At 49.9% G+C, this 19,511-nt stretch overlaps 10 protein-coding genes across 10 annotated transcripts; 5 read left to right on the top strand and 5 right to left on the bottom strand.

Annotated features, from left to right (window-relative positions):
• Positions 1-2,627: 2,627 nt before the first annotated feature.
• On the bottom strand, positions 2,628-3,787 carry N7481_007890 (putative oxidoreductase, 2OG-Fe(II) oxygenase family; the record flags this gene model as incomplete). Its single annotated transcript, XM_057267109.1, has 2 exons — positions 2,628-3,341; positions 3,407-3,787. 2 exons carry the CDS (start codon positions 3,785-3,787, stop codon positions 2,628-2,630), a joined length of 1,095 nt encoding a protein of 364 aa, XP_057121310.1.
• A 631-nt stretch (positions 3,788-4,418) lies between these two features.
• On the top strand, positions 4,419-5,351 carry N7481_007889 (alpha-hydroxy acid oxidase; the record flags this gene model as incomplete). Its single annotated transcript, XM_057267108.1, has 1 exon — positions 4,419-5,351. One exon carries the CDS (start codon positions 4,419-4,421, stop codon positions 5,349-5,351), a length of 933 nt encoding a protein of 310 aa, XP_057121309.1.
• Positions 5,352-5,765: 414 nt separating this feature from the next.
• Positions 5,766-6,488, top strand: N7481_007888 (RNase P/RNase MRP complex subunit; the record flags this gene model as incomplete). The annotated part of the gene is made up of 1 exon (XM_057267107.1): positions 5,766-6,488. One exon carries the CDS (start codon positions 5,766-5,768, stop codon positions 6,486-6,488), a length of 723 nt encoding a protein of 240 aa, XP_057121308.1.
• An 864-nt stretch (positions 6,489-7,352) lies between these two features.
• Positions 7,353-8,267, bottom strand: N7481_007887 (tRNA splicing endonuclease subunit SEN34; the record flags this gene model as incomplete). Its single annotated transcript, XM_057267106.1, has 1 exon — positions 7,353-8,267. One exon carries the CDS (start codon positions 8,265-8,267, stop codon positions 7,353-7,355), a length of 915 nt encoding a protein of 304 aa, XP_057121307.1.
• Positions 8,268-8,789: 522 nt separating this feature from the next.
• N7481_007886 (uncharacterized protein) lies at positions 8,790-9,112 on the top strand (the record flags this gene model as incomplete). The annotated part of the gene is made up of 2 exons (XM_057267105.1): positions 8,790-8,847; positions 8,910-9,112. The coding sequence occupies 2 exons, from the start codon at positions 8,790-8,792 to the stop codon at positions 9,110-9,112; spliced, it is 261 nt and encodes an 86-aa protein (XP_057121306.1).
• A 39-nt stretch (positions 9,113-9,151) lies between these two features.
• On the bottom strand, positions 9,152-10,383 carry N7481_007885 (elongator complex protein 4; the record flags this gene model as incomplete). The annotated part of the gene is made up of 2 exons (XM_057267104.1): positions 9,152-9,864; positions 9,927-10,383. 2 exons carry the CDS (start codon positions 10,381-10,383, stop codon positions 9,152-9,154), a joined length of 1,170 nt encoding a protein of 389 aa, XP_057121305.1.
• A 309-nt stretch (positions 10,384-10,692) lies between these two features.
• N7481_007884 (DNA-directed RNA polymerase core subunit RPB8) lies at positions 10,693-11,199 on the top strand (the record flags this gene model as incomplete). Its single annotated transcript, XM_057267103.1, has 2 exons — positions 10,693-11,018; positions 11,094-11,199. 2 exons carry the CDS (start codon positions 10,693-10,695, stop codon positions 11,197-11,199), a joined length of 432 nt encoding a protein of 143 aa, XP_057121304.1.
• An 864-nt stretch (positions 11,200-12,063) lies between these two features.
• N7481_007883 (thiamine pyrophosphokinase-related protein) lies at positions 12,064-13,080 on the bottom strand (the record flags this gene model as incomplete). Its single annotated transcript, XM_057267102.1, has 2 exons — positions 12,064-12,991; positions 13,040-13,080. 2 exons carry the CDS (start codon positions 13,078-13,080, stop codon positions 12,064-12,066), a joined length of 969 nt encoding a protein of 322 aa, XP_057121303.1.
• A 307-nt stretch (positions 13,081-13,387) lies between these two features.
• Positions 13,388-14,092, top strand: N7481_007882 (OPI10 family protein; the record flags this gene model as incomplete). Its single annotated transcript, XM_057267101.1, has 1 exon — positions 13,388-14,092. One exon carries the CDS (start codon positions 13,388-13,390, stop codon positions 14,090-14,092), a length of 705 nt encoding a protein of 234 aa, XP_057121302.1.
• A 1,838-nt stretch (positions 14,093-15,930) lies between these two features.
• N7481_007881 (uncharacterized protein) lies at positions 15,931-18,281 on the bottom strand (the record flags this gene model as incomplete). Its single annotated transcript, XM_057267100.1, has 3 exons — positions 15,931-17,421; positions 17,489-17,674; positions 17,745-18,281. The coding sequence occupies 3 exons, from the start codon at positions 18,279-18,281 to the stop codon at positions 15,931-15,933; spliced, it is 2,214 nt and encodes a 737-aa protein (XP_057121301.1).
• Between the last annotated feature and the right edge of the window lie 1,230 nt (positions 18,282-19,511).

Raw genomic sequence — 19,511 nt, 5'->3', positions numbered from 1 at the left:
ACTCCCTACACAACTGGACAATACTGTCGCTAGCAGCGGGGAAACACTGCGAAATGACAAAACATACTCCGTACTGCAACCTCGCTTATTGGACGCACCATTCCCGAGTCCAAGGTGCGAGGCGCCGGCGCCCGGACCTTGCAAGGGTTCCCTGCTACATCCAGTCTAGAGCCGTGGGGCGTGTTGCTTCTGTCGGAATTCGAATTCGGACTGGAGCGGGGCGGACTTTGTTTCCGTTGTTCGCAGAGTATGCACCTCCATACGAGCATGGTACATACTGTACATGAATACGGCTGGGTTGAGGTTGTGGCTGAGGTTGTGGTTGGGGGATGAGTGACGAAATGGGGCACCCATCGTATCTGCATCTGTGCATCTGTGCATCTGAGCTATGAAGGTTTAAGAGCGAGAACGAGGAAACACGCGCGAATAGGAGAGCCACCCACGACACACTGCTTTGGCTTACGGTTGCACAACTATTTTACCCCTCCAAGGCGTACTTTATCCAGGTCGCGCTACTTCGTTGTGCTGCGCTAGATATTCCTTCCACCTGGGATGCAACGCGACTACTGCATCTCATAGTACATGGGTCTTGGCCTCAGGCTCGCGACTAGAAAACTACCCGGCTGTGTAAAGACAATGTACTTCTGTCATGCAATGCTGGCCCTAGACCTGGAGGACTCAGATTCCTCAGCGATACATACTGTACCTACTGTATGTACATGTACTGCGTACTTCGTTCTCCGCTCCATGCACCATATAGGCTCCCGGCACGGGAGAATAGAGTAGAATAGGCTCGGGCCACCAGCAAGGGTAGTGCGGCGTCATTTCGCAGCAAGGAGGTTGTCGGAACCGAATCGTTGGGAATTTCAAAGCCATCCGGTTGGTGCATGTGATGGCTGAAGACCAAAGGAGGAGGAGCCCTGGAGGGAGGAAGATAGGGATGACGATGGAGTCTTAAACGGTGAACTAACCGTTTCCAATAGGTCCACCGGAGGATTCCGTACTGGTTTTGGGTTGGCTTGCTTTGAATTGAATTGAAAATCTGAAAATATAGTATCAACGGAGTACACTTTCGGAATTCCCCCACTATACTTTTGATGGAAGACTATACTACTACTGTACATAGATGTACGCCTGTGTATGTACCGAAAGTGAATATGTGTCCTCACATCAACGGATTGATCAATTGGGCATGAACTCGTGGTCCCGAGGCAATATACTTTGCCTTTGCATAATGCAATGCACGTACTTCCCCAAAATTTTGCTGCTACCATTTCGCCGAGATGCGTCCGGTCGAAATCTACCAAAAAAAATAGAAATGTAACTTTGAATAACTCCGCGGGATCTGGTGGCAGCATTCGTGGCGGACCACATACTTTAATCATGTACGGAGTCCCGCCATACGGAGTATTGAATGCATGCCCACAATCCAATGCCACCCAGCACAGTGGGCAGACCGACAAGCGAAAAAGGACCAGAAATCAGGCAAAAAACAAAACAAGAAACAAACATCGGAGATCCCGAGGTTGCGGGATTTGCGTTTCGCGGGACAGGGGTTCTGGCTCCCCTGACGCCCTCGCAGCAAACCCCAGCAGTCCAATTCACCACTTCTAGCGCTTGGCACGTCAATGCCAGTCCCTCGGTATCCACTGTTGTGAGACCTGCGGAGGCGTAGAAATGTTAAGTATACAACTGGACATTTGTTAAGCTGTAAAGCTGTATTCGTACCCTGGTGCATACAATGTATAGGTATCCTGTCTGTACCCAGAAGATACTGGTAAGCGCCCTGTTTACTTCGTATGAATGTACAGACATTTCAAGACATTTCACTACATTCACGGAGGTTAGGGGGGGCTGGCATATGTGTGCTCCACTGGAAGACCTGTCTTGACCAGCCTACCGGGTCGTGCATTTCGAAGCTGTCAACATCTTACCAAGCATTAACTGTCAGTTCGCAGGAGACTGTCCACTCTGACCTCTTTTTAAAGTTTAGACCCCGAAGGAGGTGGTTATTTGCCGCGACTACTCGTATGTCCTTCGCGGGCTATCGATGTGGACTGAGGGAAAGACAGGAGATGAGTTGGTGGGTATGTGGAGCTAACGGCCGCTGCTTTTTTTCGATTTTAGTACACGGAGTACCCGTAGATGACAGCGGTGATCAACGGGAGTTGCACAGGGCCAGAATTCAACCGTATCTTTTTCATCTGTTCTGCCTTGTGGGCCACGTTGGAAATTTTTTCCCAGGTCTGGCCGGTTCAGGGGCTGGCTCTGAATCAGTCTGAGATGCTAGGATCTACGGTGCAAGGATTCGCATGAATCAAGTCTGGTCTGATCTCCGTGGGTACACTGTTGAATCAGCCTGGGCAATGACCATTTTGAATCCTTCGACCGAGATTTAGGCTCAGCTAAGTATACGTCATCATCCTTTGTCGGACAACATCCGTCTGAATGTTTGAGATGTGAAATTACAGGTATCAGCAGGATTGTAACTGGGGTGAGGCAAGGCTGAATATTGCACCATCGATAATACCGTTAGCGCTGATAATAGCTTGGTTGTGTAGAAACAGTTGGTTTCTTAAATATCCAAACATGCTTAGCTATGTACGGAGTACATGCGAATGATAATATCAGACTTTAATCCTCCGACTCAACTGCTCCGTACCGGCTGACTTCTCATAATCAATATCCTCAGGCTTAACCAAGTCCACGCGTCGCCCCAGGGCCCGCCGAATAATCCAGTCTTTACTATTAATCTTCTCCTCGGTCTGACCATCTGCAAGAGGCGGGATTAAACCCGACCCATCCAGCCGCCGTAGCATAACGCTATCCTCCGGCCGTGCAAAATAGACAAGACTATATCGTGTCGAGTCTCCCTGGATACCCGGCGGTGCGGCGACACGATGAATATTCGACCGGAACAAACCATTGGTGAACTTGACCATCGCATCACCTAGATTCACCACTGCATGACCAGGTAGTGGCCGCACATACACCCACTCTGCGTCCTCGCCCGGTGGTAGAACCTGCAGTCCGCCCAGCCGATTAAAGAGAACCGTGACACTGCCAAAATCGGTATGCTGGCCCAGTGCTGTGCGTCTGTCGTCTATAGGTTGAGGCGGGGCTTTTATAAAGCGAACTTGATCGCCACCGACCTCCTGGAGACGATGTAGATTGGCGAGGGAATCTTTTGGCAACGCTAGTTTGTCATTCAAAACTTGCAGGATGAGAGACACGATGGTATGTGAGCCTTTCATGAACGAGCTCAGCTTTGCTCTGCTATTGTGCAAGATATCCGGTGCTGGCAGCTGCTCCGATATACCCATAATGTCATCCTTGGAGACCTATTCACGTCAACTGGGACTGCTTGAAGGCCCGTGGGAGCCAACTCTGCAAGAACATGACATACGTTATAGAACTCATTTCGATCTAGATTTCCATCCTTGTCGACTACTGACACTCCTTGGCCTTTATACCCAAAATATGAGTTCTGCTTGCTGAAATCATACAGCACTTTCTCTTCCAGTGGCAGCTCGAACAAACTTTCTCCAACCCGGAAGAGGTCATCTGCGTCGTCGAGGAGCGATTCCCCCTGTTCTGAATCTTGAAGGTCGAGGTAGAAGAATCCAATATCGACAGATGCCTCGAATAGTCGCTCGTACTCTGCTAGGTCCCCGGCTAACAACTTCCCCAGTGATAGCCGAAGAAGCGGTGCCGTGGCGACGTCGTCTGGGAAAGGAGGTAGGCCGGGGAAGCTACCCAGATTTTCAGTATCCGAAGGCTGGGTCATGGTTGATAGTCTAATCAAATGAATACTGTGTAGATAATCGGACTTCTTGTCGACGTTGCTCAGGGTAGGTAGCGCTCTCAGATGATTCAATCCACGATGGAAGTAACACATCCATGCGGGGAAGCCGAATGGACCGAGGAAGTAACCGACCATTGAAAACTTATGCTTCCGTGGTCGGACTCACAGATGTTGATCCGAAGGTAATTGTCCAGCAAAGTACTCGTACAAACAACTGCTTGTATCGAGTTCCCTGATATTGGCGTCGAGCAGGGCGGGTGCTTTTTTGCCGCCACCACAGCCTGCTGTATCTTGGATGACGATAACTATCCCATGCTTTATGACTACGGAATGTCGTTGGTATCAGCAATATCCTCAAGGCACCACTGCTGCGCCTGTTTGATCAAGCAATCCCCATTAACCCAAGTGGAGTAATCCCCACGCCGAGGACAACAACCACCCCGCATTTCTCACCAGAAGATGCCACAACACCTCCTCAATATAAGCAGGCCTCAACCATGGCAGCTGAAAAAGTCCTATGCATCGCAGACCTTCAAAGGGCAGCATCGCAGATCTTACCAGTTGCAACTCGAGGTGATGAACCCTTCACCTAATATATAGTGCTCAATGGCTAATGAGGGGCATCGGTGCGCCAGACTTCTTCAATTCCGGTGCAACCAACCAAGTCACCATCCATGAGAACTCCTCCTCATACCAAAAATATCGGATATTGCCCCGTGTCTTGAAAGATGTCTCCAAAGTCAACACTGCGATCAGACTATTCGATCGAGACATCACCTTCCCACTCTGCGTCTCGCCAGCCGGCCTCCAAAGCATGGCCCATGCAGACGGCGAACTCGCAACGAGCAGAGCATGCGCCAAAGCAGGTGTCAACATGGGAGTCTCCTCGTATGCCAATCACTCCGTAGAGCAGATCACCGCTGCCGGAACCGAAGTCGGACCTATCCACCACGTCATGCAACTATACTCAATGACAGACCGTGAGAAAGAAGCGCGCATCGTGCACCGCGCTGAGAAAGCCGGCTGCAAAGCGATCTTCCTTACAGCGGATAGTCCAGTTCTCGGTGTGCGGTTTAACGAATGGCGGAATGGATTCATACCCCCAGCCGGGCTGGACTACCCCATGATCGAGAAGACGTCGGAGCAGATCCAGCAGCAATCGCACGACGATGGATTCTCATCTTTCAATTCGGCTTCGCACTCCTGGGCTGAAGAGATCCCCTGGTTACGCAGTGTCACGAAGATGGAGATTTGGATCAAGGGTGTACTCACGCCTGAGGATGTGGAGATGGCTATCCAGTATGGATGTGATGGCGTTGTGATTAGCAACCATGGTGGACGGCAGTTGGATGAGACACCAGCAACGATTGATGTTCTACCCGCCTGTGCGAAAGCTGCTCAAGGGCGCATTCGCATCCATATTGATGGGGGCATCCGGTCTGGGAGCGATATCTTCAAGGCTTTGGCATTGGGGGCGGAGTGCTGCTGGGTTGGCCGTCCGATGCTGTGGGGATTGGCGGTAAGACTGATCCTATCTTTTCCGTGAAAGAGCATTGAAGGCTAATCGCATGTCTCGAATAGTATAATGGGCAGCAAGGAGTGGAGTTAATGCTCGACATTCTTTACCAGGACTTTAAAAGGTGTATGCAGCTGGCGGGTTGCAAATCAATCTCTGAGATTGGGCAGTCAAGTCTTGGGATTTTTCGATCGGATGGGCCATTGGCAAGATTATAGAATATAGTAAATAGAGTAGCAACCTGAATATATGTGTTGATCACGATATGTATGGCATGGAGTAACTATACGGCCCCGGGCTACCATGGTGCTGCTATCTTATCGGTTGACATCAACTTGACCCGCGGGAATTTTCTCAACTCCAACTCGACCTCCAACAACTCCTCTACCACTTTTCTTCTCGTGCACAAAGCCACGGCCTTGCACAAAGGCCAAACCGTCCAGTATGACAGACTCACCGACCCCCAAACAACACATCGCCCACACCCTCCTCTCCCGCGCCCACTCTCCAGACAGCGCAACCCAACAATTCACCGAGCGCATCAAGCAGAAACCACTCTTCCTCCGCCCAACCTCACCCTCAGCCTCTGACAACCGATCCCGCCGCCGCCTGCACAGACTCCAAAAGAAAGAATACTTCCGGCGCCACCAGCGCCCGCAACCCTTATCTGCGCGCGAAAAGCGGTCCTCCGGGCTACACGACTTGCCAAAGGACGAATGCAAGTACGCGATCTTTAAGGGCCTGCATGAGCTATGGATTAGCTATATGCAAGATGTTCTGGACCTTGGAGGGTCTGCGGCTAGGGGTGGGTGTTTATTGACGCCTTCGTCGCATGGTGCGAAGCTTGTTAGTGCGGACTATCATGGGGCGGAGGTGGAAGTTGTGAGGAGTCGGTCTTCAGGGCGGGTGGGGTTGAAGGGGATTGTGGTGAGAGATACGAAGTTTACGTTTGTGGTTGTTACGGTGAAGGATGAGGTTAAGAGTGAGTGGTATCTTATTTCTGTTGCTGTTGCTGTTGCTGTTCTTGGGTATTGTTACTTGAAACTAACGGGTTTGAATGATCACAGCTATCCCGAAGGAACATACGGTCTTCAAATTTACTGTGCCGCTGCCAGTACCGACGAGCGACGGGTCTGCTTCCGAGAAAGCGAATATAGACGGGGGTGATGCATCGAATACACCCAAACCACTCGTTTTCGAGCTGCACGGGAGTCAATTTGAGAATCGACCTGTGGATCGGGCGAATAAGAAGTTCAAGTGGAGGAATATCGATTACATATAGCGGGTCTATTTCCGACTACAGATCCCACTGGGCTTGAATAAAGTTTTGCGAGGCATGCATGGGCGGTACGGAGTACATATTGAGCGAATATAATCTTGTTTTGAATGATCATTTATTTGTTTCTTTAGATTCATGGGTATCTTATAAAAATCATCACATCCAAGGGCTGTGATGATGCAATCAACTTATGCGATGCCAGTGAATTTTTCTCATGAAAAAAAAAATCATGACTGAATCTGGCCGATTCCCGATTCCATTATGCTGTTTTGGCGGTGTCCGAGTGGGCTTAGAGCCTGATAGACCACTTTGGTAGAGCATTGCGTCGTCAATTCATTGATCTGCTCTATTGTGAAGCTTTTATGTGGCTATACTGTAGCCTTATATCTTTTAAGGTTTGCCAAGCTCGAATTGCATTAGTTTCGTTCCTCAGATATGATAACGGGCCATCATCACATCAGGATAAAAGCTCAACAATCGTATCTTCCCATTTCTTTTGCAGCAGGTGACCCGAAAGGCCATTTCGATTTGGGCGCATACATAGTCAATTCGAGACATTGTAGTATGCTCGGAGACACTCACTGGCGATTCGATGGTCAAGAATCTTTCATCGCCGAGTGACTCCCTCGGCTTGGAATGTGGTGTTTGGATACTGCATGGGAGAGCGTCTCCTGATGGATGTTTGACTGCAGCCAGAGACAAGCGACAGGAGGCGAGAAGTTTTGAGACAGCGTTAACAGAAGCAAGCCCCTTCACATGCCTGCCCACTCAATACTGAATGTGCGCACATTTTCCACTCGTTCAGCTTCACTTTCAGCTTCAGCCCGGGGCTTTTCTGGTCCGCCCAAAAGGAAGCCCTTCTTCACACCAGTGCCCAGTCTGCCTCCATTGACGATGGCCATCAAGTCAATCTCTTCATCCCACTCTGCGGACACACAGAGGAAGTGCGCGTGGAATCGTAACGGATCACCGGGGTACGCCACATATTGGCAACCGAATCGCAGACCAGGGGAGAGGAAGTAGCCGCGCGAGGACAGATGGGCGAAGAGCGGGTAGGAGAGAGGTACATTAGGTGGCGGGAGATGTTGTGATGAGGTCGGTTGGGCTAATGGAGGATAGGAAGTTGTTGGGGTGACGCCCATGGCCATTGTATGACCAGATGTGCGGTTGGAGGACCTGCTGCTCGACCGCTCTTCACCGAGCACCGAGGGCGTGGGCGTGGGCGTGGGCGGGGTATCTGCTTCACCCTCATTCTCCAAGGCCTTGATCGCTTTAGCCTTGGCCTTCTCATCTAGTTTCTTCAACACTTGTTCCCGTTGCTGGCCCTTGCGGTCCGACAGTTTGCGGGAGGCGTTAAGGCCCTGGGAGTCTAGTTCGCGTAGGTACTGGCGGCGGTCTTCCTCGAGGAGAGATTTCATGCTATCGTGTGCCTTTGTTTCGTCTACGATGCAAGCTACACCCTTGTCCACCAAAAGCCGCGCCTCCTCGGGCATCAGTTCCAACGGCAGACCCAGGAACACATTCTGCTGTGGTATTTGTGGGAGAGTCCCGATCAACACGCCGCAGATGTGGTGCTCGCGTCGCAGGTATGTGACGGCATCAATGGAGAAGAGCAGGTATCTGCCAGATACGTATGAGATCGGAATTGGAATGGTAGGGGTCCCCATTTTTGATTATTTCTTCTTCTTCTTTGTTCTTCTTCAACTGTCCTTCAAGAGCGTGGCTTGACTCATAGGTTCTGTAACTATAGCGAATGCCATGTTAGCCAAGGCTCATCAAAGAAAGATGTGATAGCAAAAACATGAAGATTCAAGGCAGGTCATTTATTATACGTTTCTCGTCACCGGTGCTCTTTTTGAGATATTTATCTCGAGCTTCAGGGGATTGACAGATTTGTAGATATATAATCATGCAAAGGAAGGAAAAAAATAAAGACAGTCATGACTTACCATTAGCGAGCGGAGTCTGGAATTTGACCAGCAAAAGCCAGACGGAATGTGTGGAAGCAGGGAAAGAGGAAGAAGTCGAAGCGGGAGGGAAAGAAAAGAAATTGGAAGCGAAAAAAGTGGATGTGTCATCGGCCGTAGGTCGAGTTGGGTAGGCGGTCGTCATTCTGCCACAACAGCTATAGGTATGGCTCGCCTCGGCGATGGCGGCGCGCGGCTTCATTCCCATCTCCTGTGGTCGTCATGAACTTCCTACTTCTGATGTTCCTGGTCTTCTTTGCCCCATTGCTGCTGTTTGTTGGTTTGTACCCATCTGCTCTTGTCACTGAATATATGGCCATAGTTTGCTCACACACTCTCCAGCATGGCTGGTAGCCTCATCCTGTCTGGGGAATCGTCTCCGTAATCGCACTGGAGGATTCTCGGCACGATCAGGAATGGGCTCGTACGGCCAAAGCTACCTGCGAACAATGGCTAATTCGAGTGCCGCCATGTCTGAACAGATCGAGTTGGACGACATGCTGGCCGAGCCCGGAACTCATCGACAATTCGACGAAGAGGATTGAATTCGCGGATACGACGGAATCATCATGCTCATGCTTTAATCAGAATTCGAGGTCTGATTTCTTGGGCATACCGCTAGATGCAGCCGTGTCTTGCGCCTCGGTATCTCCTTCGGCTGGGGGCAGACTAAATGGCTTAATCTCAAACCTCCGCCGACTCAGAGTAAACGCCCAATCTTCTCCGACATTCTGATCGCTTCCACCACCGCGTTCGTGTAGAATTGGGAGTCGATGGGTCTTGAGCATGCCTTGCGGCGGTTCCTCCTGTGAGGTGGCGGCACCCGAAGTCGTGAGATTATCCGCAGAATGAGGGAACGGACATAATTCAATGACACCGTCGTTGAGCAGCTCGATCCAGCGGACCAAACCGGATGAACGAGGATACAGACACAAGGGGAATGTTATCATTGCTGTCACACGTGCGGGGTACGCATTGAGGAGTGCTTTGAGGGAGTGCAAGAACTGCAGGACAAATTCAGGCCGGCAAGACTCGGGCGGGTACAAGGTCGGGTTGAGCAAGGAGGGGATCACAATCCGATGAATGGTGTTTGCGGCACTCGATGCAATGGCTGTCTCGAGTCGGTTGAGGATTGCTGGAAAGGGCGAGTCTTTGGCGGGCGTGAAGGGAATGAATGTCATATTGGTGATGGAGGGGTGGGCAAGTCGCTTGGTGAGATCGAAGGCGTGACAAAAGGCAGGTGGTTGCTTCGCATTGGGGTCTTTTTCTCCGGCATTGGACGATGAAGGAGCAGCAGCTTTACCATAACAATCAGTCTTATGAAACGATACAATCAAGCTCCTCTCCGTGGGTACTCACCACCTCGTGCACCTGCAACGCCTGCGCCAAACTCGCCTAATCGCTCATATCGCCAGGCAATTTTCATGCGCTCATCCTTACGCCTGTCGGATCTCTTCTCATCCAGAGACTCTGCGGTACCAATAAGGCCTGGTAGACTGCGTCCCCATTGTTCAGGCATTGCGACCACATGGACCTTTTGCTCTTGAACAATTCCCTCCGCGGCATAATACCGTAGCAATGCACCAGCAAAATCCGTAGTTCCATTCTCCTCAATAAGCAGGCTCTTTCCCAATGGGAGACCTGCATGGCCCGCGAGGAGGTTGTCTAAAGACGGTGCTCCGGTCGAAGTAGTTGGTCGTCCATCGTCGGGGGAGGGGCGAATGCCGGGCGTCACTTCTGGCGGGGCTGTCTGTGTGGCATTTGGAACTGCAGAGCGATCGGTTCCAAGACCGATATTGCGCTTGCGAAAGGACATTGTGTCGCAAAAGAGTGTGAATTCGTTTTACACGAGAATGAAGAGGTGTTTGTGAGGCTCGGGTTGGTGCCAGTGGTTCATCCAGCGGGGGAGACGCAAAGGCGGTAGAAAAAAAAAGAATCGGCAAGCTTCAGTTGCAACTCCGACCATCTCCAACTTTCACCACCGCTTCTCTCCCAACCTTACAGCCTCAATCGACTCGCGCGTCCCCTTCACCTTGTCCTAATATACTCGATCACCACTCGCGCACAGTCCTTGTGCCCTCTATATTTCTCATAACTCCGCCTTCGTGCAATCGCATCGCCCACCATGTCCGACCCTCTCCTCTTCGAAGATACCTTCACCATCACTTCGGTCAACGCCCAAAAGTATGACCGTGTCTCGCGTCTGACTTGTACCTCCACCGATGCCTCCCTCACTTTCACCCTCGATGTGAATTCTGAGCTCTACCCATGCGCTGTCGGCGAGACACTGTCTCTGGCGCTTGCATCTACCCTGTCCCTCGACGGCAAGGAAGACACCCGCAACAGCTGGAGAGATGTCAGCAATGGCGAGCAGACCCTGGCTAATGACTACGATTACGTCTGCCACGGTAAGGTCTACCGATTCGAGGAGGGCGCAACCAAGGATACCATGTAAGTCTTTTTCGCAGATACTTTACTCCATACATATTCCATCCTCGGAAACATTGGCTGATAAACGGTTTTAAGGGCTGTATTCGTTTCTTTCGGTGGTCTGTTGCTCTATCTGGAGGGTCCCTATAAGAAGGTTGCCCCTCTGCGAATTGACTACGTCTACCTGCTTCTCAAGAAATAGACAGGCTCCCTCTGTCCGCTGTTTGAATCTGCATGAATGTTTTATGAAGAGAGCCCATGTTTCGAAATGAGTCTGCCATGGACCGATAGAAAAAGTTAGGGGTGTCTTTGATTCCGGCGGATGTGTTCATATCTCTTTGTTGTTATTGTGCAGCGTTGGCGTTTCCCTTGCATTTCGATTTGGGTTTGGATACCGATAGATGAATGACCATTTATCAAAACCTTTACTTTTGCTCAAGCCAGTTTATGCGGAGGATGTAGGACCGGATTTTTATATGTGGTCTGGTTATTCCAGCTACTTCGATTGGCTGGTTAGAGGTTGTGATGGGACGAAGATGGGACGAATATTCGCTTGTAGCAGAATCCACCTCGCCATGAATGACTGTCTTAGGCATGCTTCGTGCGGTCGATGTGCCACAAGCCTGGGTGGTTTTGCTAGGGTATAATAGTATGTAATTACAAGTAGTAGGTATCGAGGAGCTAGCTACGCTAGGGCTGGTATAGTATCGAGTTGGCCAATAGAGTGGAAGTATAGATGTCGCCGCCGGCTACTAAAGAGAGCGAGTCACTGGCAACTTCCGCAACCAAAGCCCTTTCTATACTACTAGGGAGGCACAGACATCTATTTTCAATACATGAAACCAACGTCGATCGGTTTCGTTCTCATCTGCTTGCCATTGGCAGATACAAATGATGTTTTGAGGCTCAATATTGGCCAAGCGAGATTTTCCTGTCTTTTTTGAAGGCTTTATCTTTGATCGTATTTACTTTAGCATTATTTACATTATGCTTCAATGCCACACTAGAAATCGTGACGGTCCGGCTATCCATTTTCTATACACACTTAGACGAGTCTTAACAGCATTTACCGCACGCAGTGCGATGCAGTTGGATATTCCAGACGGCGATGCAGCCGGGCCACAATATCCAGATAATCCGGCTCGTTCTCCGCTGTCAGAATGCCGTGACGAATGAAGAAATCAACCAGAATGATCGCGCAGTTAGGCTTGAACTCACCCCGCGACAGCGCATCTTGAGTTTCCGAGACCGAGAGCAGCTTGAACTCCTCGACCTCGCTATCTCCGGGCTTCGGGATCACGGACGGGTCGAGCTTCAGATCATAGACGTACTCCACTTCCGGCTGAAGAAGACCTGTCTCCCCCCCAGCACGTGGATCGCGAACATGCGTGTAGGTGACGCATCCTCGTGCAAGGATAGAGGCACGTACCACGGATTCCGGTAGAGAGGCTTCCTCCATTGCTTCGCGGACGATACACTCGAATGGCTTTTCACCGGTGCACATGCCACCCGCAACGGTGTTATCAAGCATACTTGGATATGTTTGCTTGTTCTTGGCCCGTCGAGGAATCCACAGCTTCACGCCGGCCGGATCCTCGACATATCCGGTCATATGGGCTCCGTAGGTGACAACACCAAACAGACACGCCGCACTCCGCTCGATCTCGAAGATGTACTCACCACCAGGTGCAAAGACCGGATATCTTTCATTGCGCCATCCCTTGAGCACCTCAAACGTTTCTTGCTTGACTGCTTCTTCAATGGTCTCTGCGATCAGCTTACTGCGGAGTGCGGGGTCCGCTCCAGCGGGAGTGATGAGAGTGACGGTCTTTGCTTGAGAGTCGATCTTCCAGTATTCTTGCGGCCAAGGAAATTGGTCAACGACCGATTTAATTATATATCCCAGGGTAGCATCATATCCAGAGACGCGGAATGCATGGTAGTTGTTGAGATTCTCGGTGTAGGCGGCACGGTCGTCCTCGTAGTAGGGGAAGCTGAGTGGGTGAGAGGATGCGACAACTGATGGAACGGGGAATCAATACTTATCGCATTCCTTGATCAGATCCAGATTGGATTTGGCCATGGTGAATGAGGAGAATAGAGAGTATTACTCAATGGATGGTTAAAAGGACAAGACAAGTCAACATGGGAACCTCTAGGAAATCCCCGTCCTATGAAACCTTAATGCCAAGCCCTTATCGCCCGATAAGGGTAGCTCCCCCGCCGACTTGCCTAATTGGGTCAGGTTATGTCACCGGCGCAAACCCGTTCAACTTGACCCTCAAAGAAATCAGGCTGAATCTCTTCCTACCTCTCTTTCTACCTGTCTTTCAGCTATTCTCAATCGCCACCCCCTCTACCCGATCCCCTACCCGATCTACTTTAATCCAATGTTCTCAGTCGTCGTTCCCGGCCGCCCGTGCCTAACAGATATTGTCCCCGTGGACGGCCAACCAAACGGCCAAGCTACCAAATTCGCATTCACAATCCCATTCAACCCACCTTTCACCGATCTCGTCGTCTTCTTCCTTCCAGGCACAGTTCTCCCACCAAACACCGGTGCTGCAATCTATGCTCAACTCCCGGATCCAAACACCGGAACACCCACCGATTTCCGCTTTGTCGGCGCATTAGCAAACGAGAAACAATCGGGCATTTTCAACATCCGCAATCCAGCGCAGAATAATGGAAACGGCCGCTCAGAAGCCGAGCAGGAGGACGCCATGCTCGACGAGGGTTCAATCGCAACCAACGGCGTCGTGACACTGGGAATTTCAATCGAGGCCGTAGAGAACATTGCGCCTCAGCTCTCTGCCCTCGAGGCCGAGCGCGCGCAAAACACATCCAGCTCTACAGCCCTAGTGACCCTGTCTGGCTCAGGCTCCCAGCAAAACCAAATCTCTACCAAAGTTCTCGCTCAACGGATCATCGGCAGTGCGTTTAATTTTCTCGCCAGCTTTGCCGAATCAGATCCTTCGAATAAGGGCCATGATGTCGTGCCACTCAAGAGCTTTCGCGATTGGTGGACAAAGTTTGAGCGCCGCATTGAGATGGATCCGGCTTTTTTGGAGCGTGAGGATCCCAATGCCAATTGAGGGAAATCCATGAAGGGAGAAAGGGAGAAAGGGAGAAAGGGAAGAAAACAAGCTGCCGCTATCCATTCTGCAAACTACGTCGCAATTTGCTATTGCAAAGCGCATAAAAGGATGAGAAATTACTTGCCGTGCCATGGTGTTCTATTTTTTGTATTCATTAAGCGACTGACCATTCTTTGACGTGTCACGATACAATGATCTCATTCTGGTATATAGTTACCAAGGTTTTAATAGCAATCGGAGTGTACGATTTATTTTCTTCTATATCTAGTCAGGAGACCCATCTAGGGTTGTTACCGTCAGAGCGTGATAACACCCTCAAGCGTAAGTGGGCCAAGCACTCCTGGTGAATTTCCCACAAATCTCTGTCTATAGAGTAGGATTAACTTGCTGTGCCTCGAGAATCTGGAGGTATACACCTGTGCCAAGTCAGTAGCAGAACGAACCTTCTGACACCTGGGCAAGTTAGACCTGAAAACCTCAGGCTGCCCAGGTTGCCAATACTGCCTTGCAGCCTGGACGACCCTACCAATCATCCTATCCGTCACTTCTTTCCCTAGAAGATGCACGAATAGTTTCTAGCAATGAGCATGGAAGATGTGACCAATGTTATTGTCTTCATGGAACACCGGTGGTTCAAGTCCTTCTGTTCTAGGAGCTGAATAAAATTGCGTCCATTATAGGATAATATATGGTGATCTTGAAGCTCCACTCCATATGAGAGCGGTAGCTCTGTCTGTCGGATTGTACCAATCGTATCCCTCGTGACCAAAGTTCCGAGTCATCGTTCCAATTCGAGAGAGTATTTTTGGGCAGGAGATTCGACGGCTGTATTGTTAGACTTGAGTCTATAATTGTAGGAGTCTCGAAACTACTGACCTACTCGATAATAGCAAAACGCCAACCAAGGACGCTTGGAGGACTTTGCTTTTTCATCTTCGACTGATGGCACTAGCAAGTGATTGGGAACAGGGTCTCTCTCGTAATGATCTTTGAACCCATCCTCTTCGAGAATAGCCCTCAAAAACAATAAACTGTGAACATTTAAACCACAAAGTTGACATATCGTTCCTGCACTGTAGCCGTGAATAAATTCCTCTTGAGCTTCCCAGGTCCCTTGGGTCATCTTACGCTGAAGGACTGGAGGATGGTGAAGGATACAAGCAAAGAACCAGCCAAGGCATGACGAATGTTGACGAAATGATAGGATACAAGAAACGGAAATTCAGTAAAGAGGCGCCTTTTTCGAAAATAAAGACGATACAGAAGTGCAGAGCTATGGGAAATAACATAGCCAGTATGGCGAAGCAATGAGCAGCCCTGTCGTACTCCGAACATGAGCACTGTCAGGTGACCAGTCATATACCGAACGCTGTCGCAAACCAAGGAGGTGAAACATTAGTATAAAAAATATTCCACTAGGACAAAAGGCGTGCACACGCTGTAATAGCACTGAATCATGGTATTATTTGCTCTGAAAAACGCTTTAAGCTATTTCAACTGGTGTTGAGATCCACGACTACATCACCATGCTCTGTGACTGGTTATAGACTAGGTGCTTAATAGAGGCCGTTCTTATTACTATTCTCTGAGTAATGGTAGGAAATATGGCACGTACTAGTAGTATAATGGCCTAATTTTTTATATTCACGAAGCCGGGTTTGATTGCAAATGAAATCCAATTGTGAATCGTATATTATATACAACAGCTTCCAGCCACGGGTAAAATGCGTATAACACATGTTCAAGTTAAAAATAAAATCAGACGTCGTATAAGGCCAGCTTTTAGATTTCCGTTTCAGCGCCCTGCAGAGAAAAAAAAATACAACAAAAGAACATTATGATTTATTGGAGTGTCGTGATGCACGCAATGTCGAATCTGGCCGCAGGCGAAGTCCCGGTGCATAGCACAGGCTGTAAAGTTCATCAACGTAGGTAGTAGGTGTAATGACTCCATCGCCAGCGGCGATGACGGCGTCGTGAGTTCCGCGCGCATTTTGAACGGCGTTGTTCTCGTTGAGGCGGGTGACATCTACCCTGACTTCTTTTTGAACGGTGATATCACCCATGGCTGTGGCTTTGAGGTCAACCAAGGATTCTTGTGAAGTGCGACGCGATGGTAGTGAGGTGGTGTTCCTTCGTAATGGCCACATGCGGAGGATTGCAGAGCGTTTGGATGAGGCCATGTCCGATTCAGAGGCATTGGATCCTGATCGGACGTCTGTGCAGAAGAGCTCTTGGTTGAGCTCGCGGCTGAAGCCTTCGCGGTCAGCGAATGTGTCGTTGACTTGTTGCTGTACGCGGAAGAGACGGAATGGTGTGAAGGTAAAGTCGGGGTTGGGAACTTGCGTGTCGAGGGTCCCGACGACGCAGAAGGTGAGGAGGGTGCATTGTTGGGTTTGTTGAATCTCGTCTGCAGAGCGCTCTGCGCTGTGACAGGGTGCGACGAGCGGTCGTGCGGAAAATGTTGCTGCGGATCGCATGTCTTCTGGTAATGAGCTGGCGAGTGAGGTGACTCCTCGCACTAGGTATTCTCGGAATTCGTCCATAGCTTTGTCGTTTTGGATCGCTGCTTTGGACTGGAGATACTTGAGACAGTTGTTCATGGACCATCCATCCAAGTGAGAGAGGATATCTAAATGTTGCACATTCAATCTCTTGATCGGTAAGGTAGCAGATGGGAGGGGATTTCCGGTTCCCTTAGTGGTGAGAATTTCGAAGTGATCTTGAACGGTAGGGCGCATAACGAATGAGATGAGGTGAACTCCTTCCGAGAAGCCGCGGTTGGATGACGCATAGTCGCGCATATCACGAAGATGGTCTAGGAGATCTACCTCTGGAACATGAATACGGCGAGATAGTGTAGCCGTCACATGCTCGACGGTTGCAAATCGGAAACCGGACGATGCCAGACGATTTGCCTCATGTTTCTGGAGCTGGCGAACGCTAAAAATCAGTTGACCCTTGCCAGTTCGCAAAGAAGTGCGGCCCAATGCGCGAGAGAATCTGGAAACTGGAATTGCTGTTGAGAGTACATCATCGTACAATGTTCCAAGGTCCTCCAGGGGTTGTCGCAGTTCGTTTGAGAGCTCCTGGGCACTGACGCAGAACAGCTGCTTGAATAAAGTATCAAAGTTCGTCTGCAGTTCTGTGTCCTTGTCCATGACCACTCCTCGGGACAGGACGTGCTTTTGAATGGCGTGTTGCTCGGATTCAAGGCGGTTTCGCATGAATGGAATGAGGTCTTTCACGACACTCCAGTTTCGACTGGCCCTAAATGCCCAAAGAAAGGTGGGGTGGGTGCGAGTGAGATCATCATCTTTGAAAGTCTGCAAATCATAAATTAGTTAGTTTATACCTATGGACAGATTTCAAGAAATCCTATAGTGAACGAACCCGTCCGATATAATGGTCCACGATCTTCTTGGTGGGAAGAAGAGCTTGTGGCGTGACCATAACTCGTCCCGCTGGATCGAAGTATGCGCAGGCGAGGACGAGCTGATGGGCGCGTGTTGCTGATCTTCTTCTGTTTCCACCAGCGATAATCGCACAGGCAGATAAAATCACGCAGGAGACACAGGCCTATACGTTATATCCCAAGGTTAGTCCCTGCAGGCTACAACCATATGAGTAATCGATGAGGGCGACTCACCAGAACGGCACAGATAATAACGACTTGACTTCGAGATAGCTGAGTTCCATGGTTCATGGAACTATCACGCTCTCTGTATATCGTACCAACAGTAGCGGTCCAATGCATTCCAGAAACCGCCGCGGCAAGTAAACAGGCGCAGAGTCCCCGACGCCACCAGCTATCGGTCCAAGTGGCTCTCCATCGGAAAAAGATTCCAAGAGCCACCGTGCTAGAGAAAATAGCGATGATGGCAGAGCCGACGACGTTCGCAACATGATATGAGCATTTATAGTTCGCAATACCCAGCTGTCCCACGTAGTGCATGCCACAGACGGAGCTTCCCGTTAACAGTCCTCCGGTCAAAATGCGAAGATATGATGCCTTCTCTTCAACACCGACGGAATAAAAAGCGACAAGTAATACGATTACCGGGAGCACGAAAGAGGTTCCGGTGAAAGCGACGTTGTAAAGAATTTGAATCTCTTTTTCCCCGTTTCCAAGGACGATGGCACGATTACCGATAAAGTGCATGCACCAAATTCCAATGCCGCCCATGGTAATCGAGGATGTGAGCAGTAGATACCTTTGCAGTAGCAAAATTAGTTTGTCTATTCCATAGTGGCGGTGAAAATGATGGCCGATCGTTAGTTTTGACTCACCAGTTATAAAAACCAGATCTTGAGGTCCTCCGATGAAGAAGCTCTAATGTTGTCGCACATCCCATGGAGCTGATCACGTAGGAAAGGAAGATGTACCCCGCGAGGTAGGTGACATGGACAAGAGCCCCCGGATTGACAGACGGGCCCCCATCCTGAGTGCCTTCACTAGGCATTTTCAAGTGAGTGGGAGTTCAGGTACAGTTACACCATTTGCCAGGCATTCACAGTGCGTGGTTTGCGTCTGGAATGAGAATGACGGAAGCCAATTCGTAAGGAGGGGATACTAGATCAGATAATATGACGATAGAGAAGGAGAGAATGTCATAAAAAACACTGTAAGTGCCGCGATAGTGGTATGCGTTCAAGTTCAAGTTTAAACCCAGATCAGCTCGGCGACACGGGGGGTCTAGAATAATATACTAGCAGGACCGGCATGATGATGCGTGCTGGGCTCGCACTGGCAAGCATCGGACATATTATTCGCCCCATATGCAAGCGATATGGACCTAGAGCCGATCTGGAAGACGGAAGGTCTCCACGGAGCTACACATGGCCTGCATCTAATGATTGCTCATGGGGGCGCTTTCGCGTGGTCAAGCCAACATGTACCGAGGACAGTGGACCATGCTGGCTGAAAAAAAGTTTCAGATTAATCGAGAGGATCCAACGATGGTGGGGGAAAAAACACAAATAGGAAGCCCCGTCTAGTGCCGTACCCTTGTCAGGGGTGGACTTTTGAAGCGAGCATGACCTTTTGCTATCGACGCCTCTATTCGACAGTGCTCAATCTAGATCGGATCGAGGCGGACAGAGAACGATGGGGTCGAGCTTTGCATCTAGCGTATCAAAGCACTCACCGAGCTGTACTAGCGTGGCCCCCAAGACAATCTGTTCAATAGAATGGCAAGACAACCATCCTGACCTAGCCCCAGGGAGGTAAAGTAGTCCCACGCTACGGTAGGAGAGAATGCAATTGTTGCATTGCAGTTTCGCTCACACGAAACTCAAATAAAGCAGTTATTGACAACCCGTGCTTTTCCTGGACTTGGGCACGCACCCATTTCGAGCTCTGGTAAGATCCTACCGAGGGACAATGATTAAGAGGGCTGATTGGGGCTAAACTAAA

The sequence above is a fragment of the Penicillium waksmanii genome (genome assembly GCF_028829765.1).
Source record: "Penicillium waksmanii strain IBT 27052 chromosome Unknown utg000007l:1.0-4314555.0:1.0-4317578.0, whole genome shotgun sequence".
Taxonomy (NCBI): Eukaryota; Fungi; Ascomycota; class Eurotiomycetes; order Eurotiales; family Aspergillaceae; genus Penicillium; species Penicillium waksmanii.
Note: the sequence above shows the minus strand (reverse complement) of the source record. Positions and strands in the feature narration are given on the sequence as shown.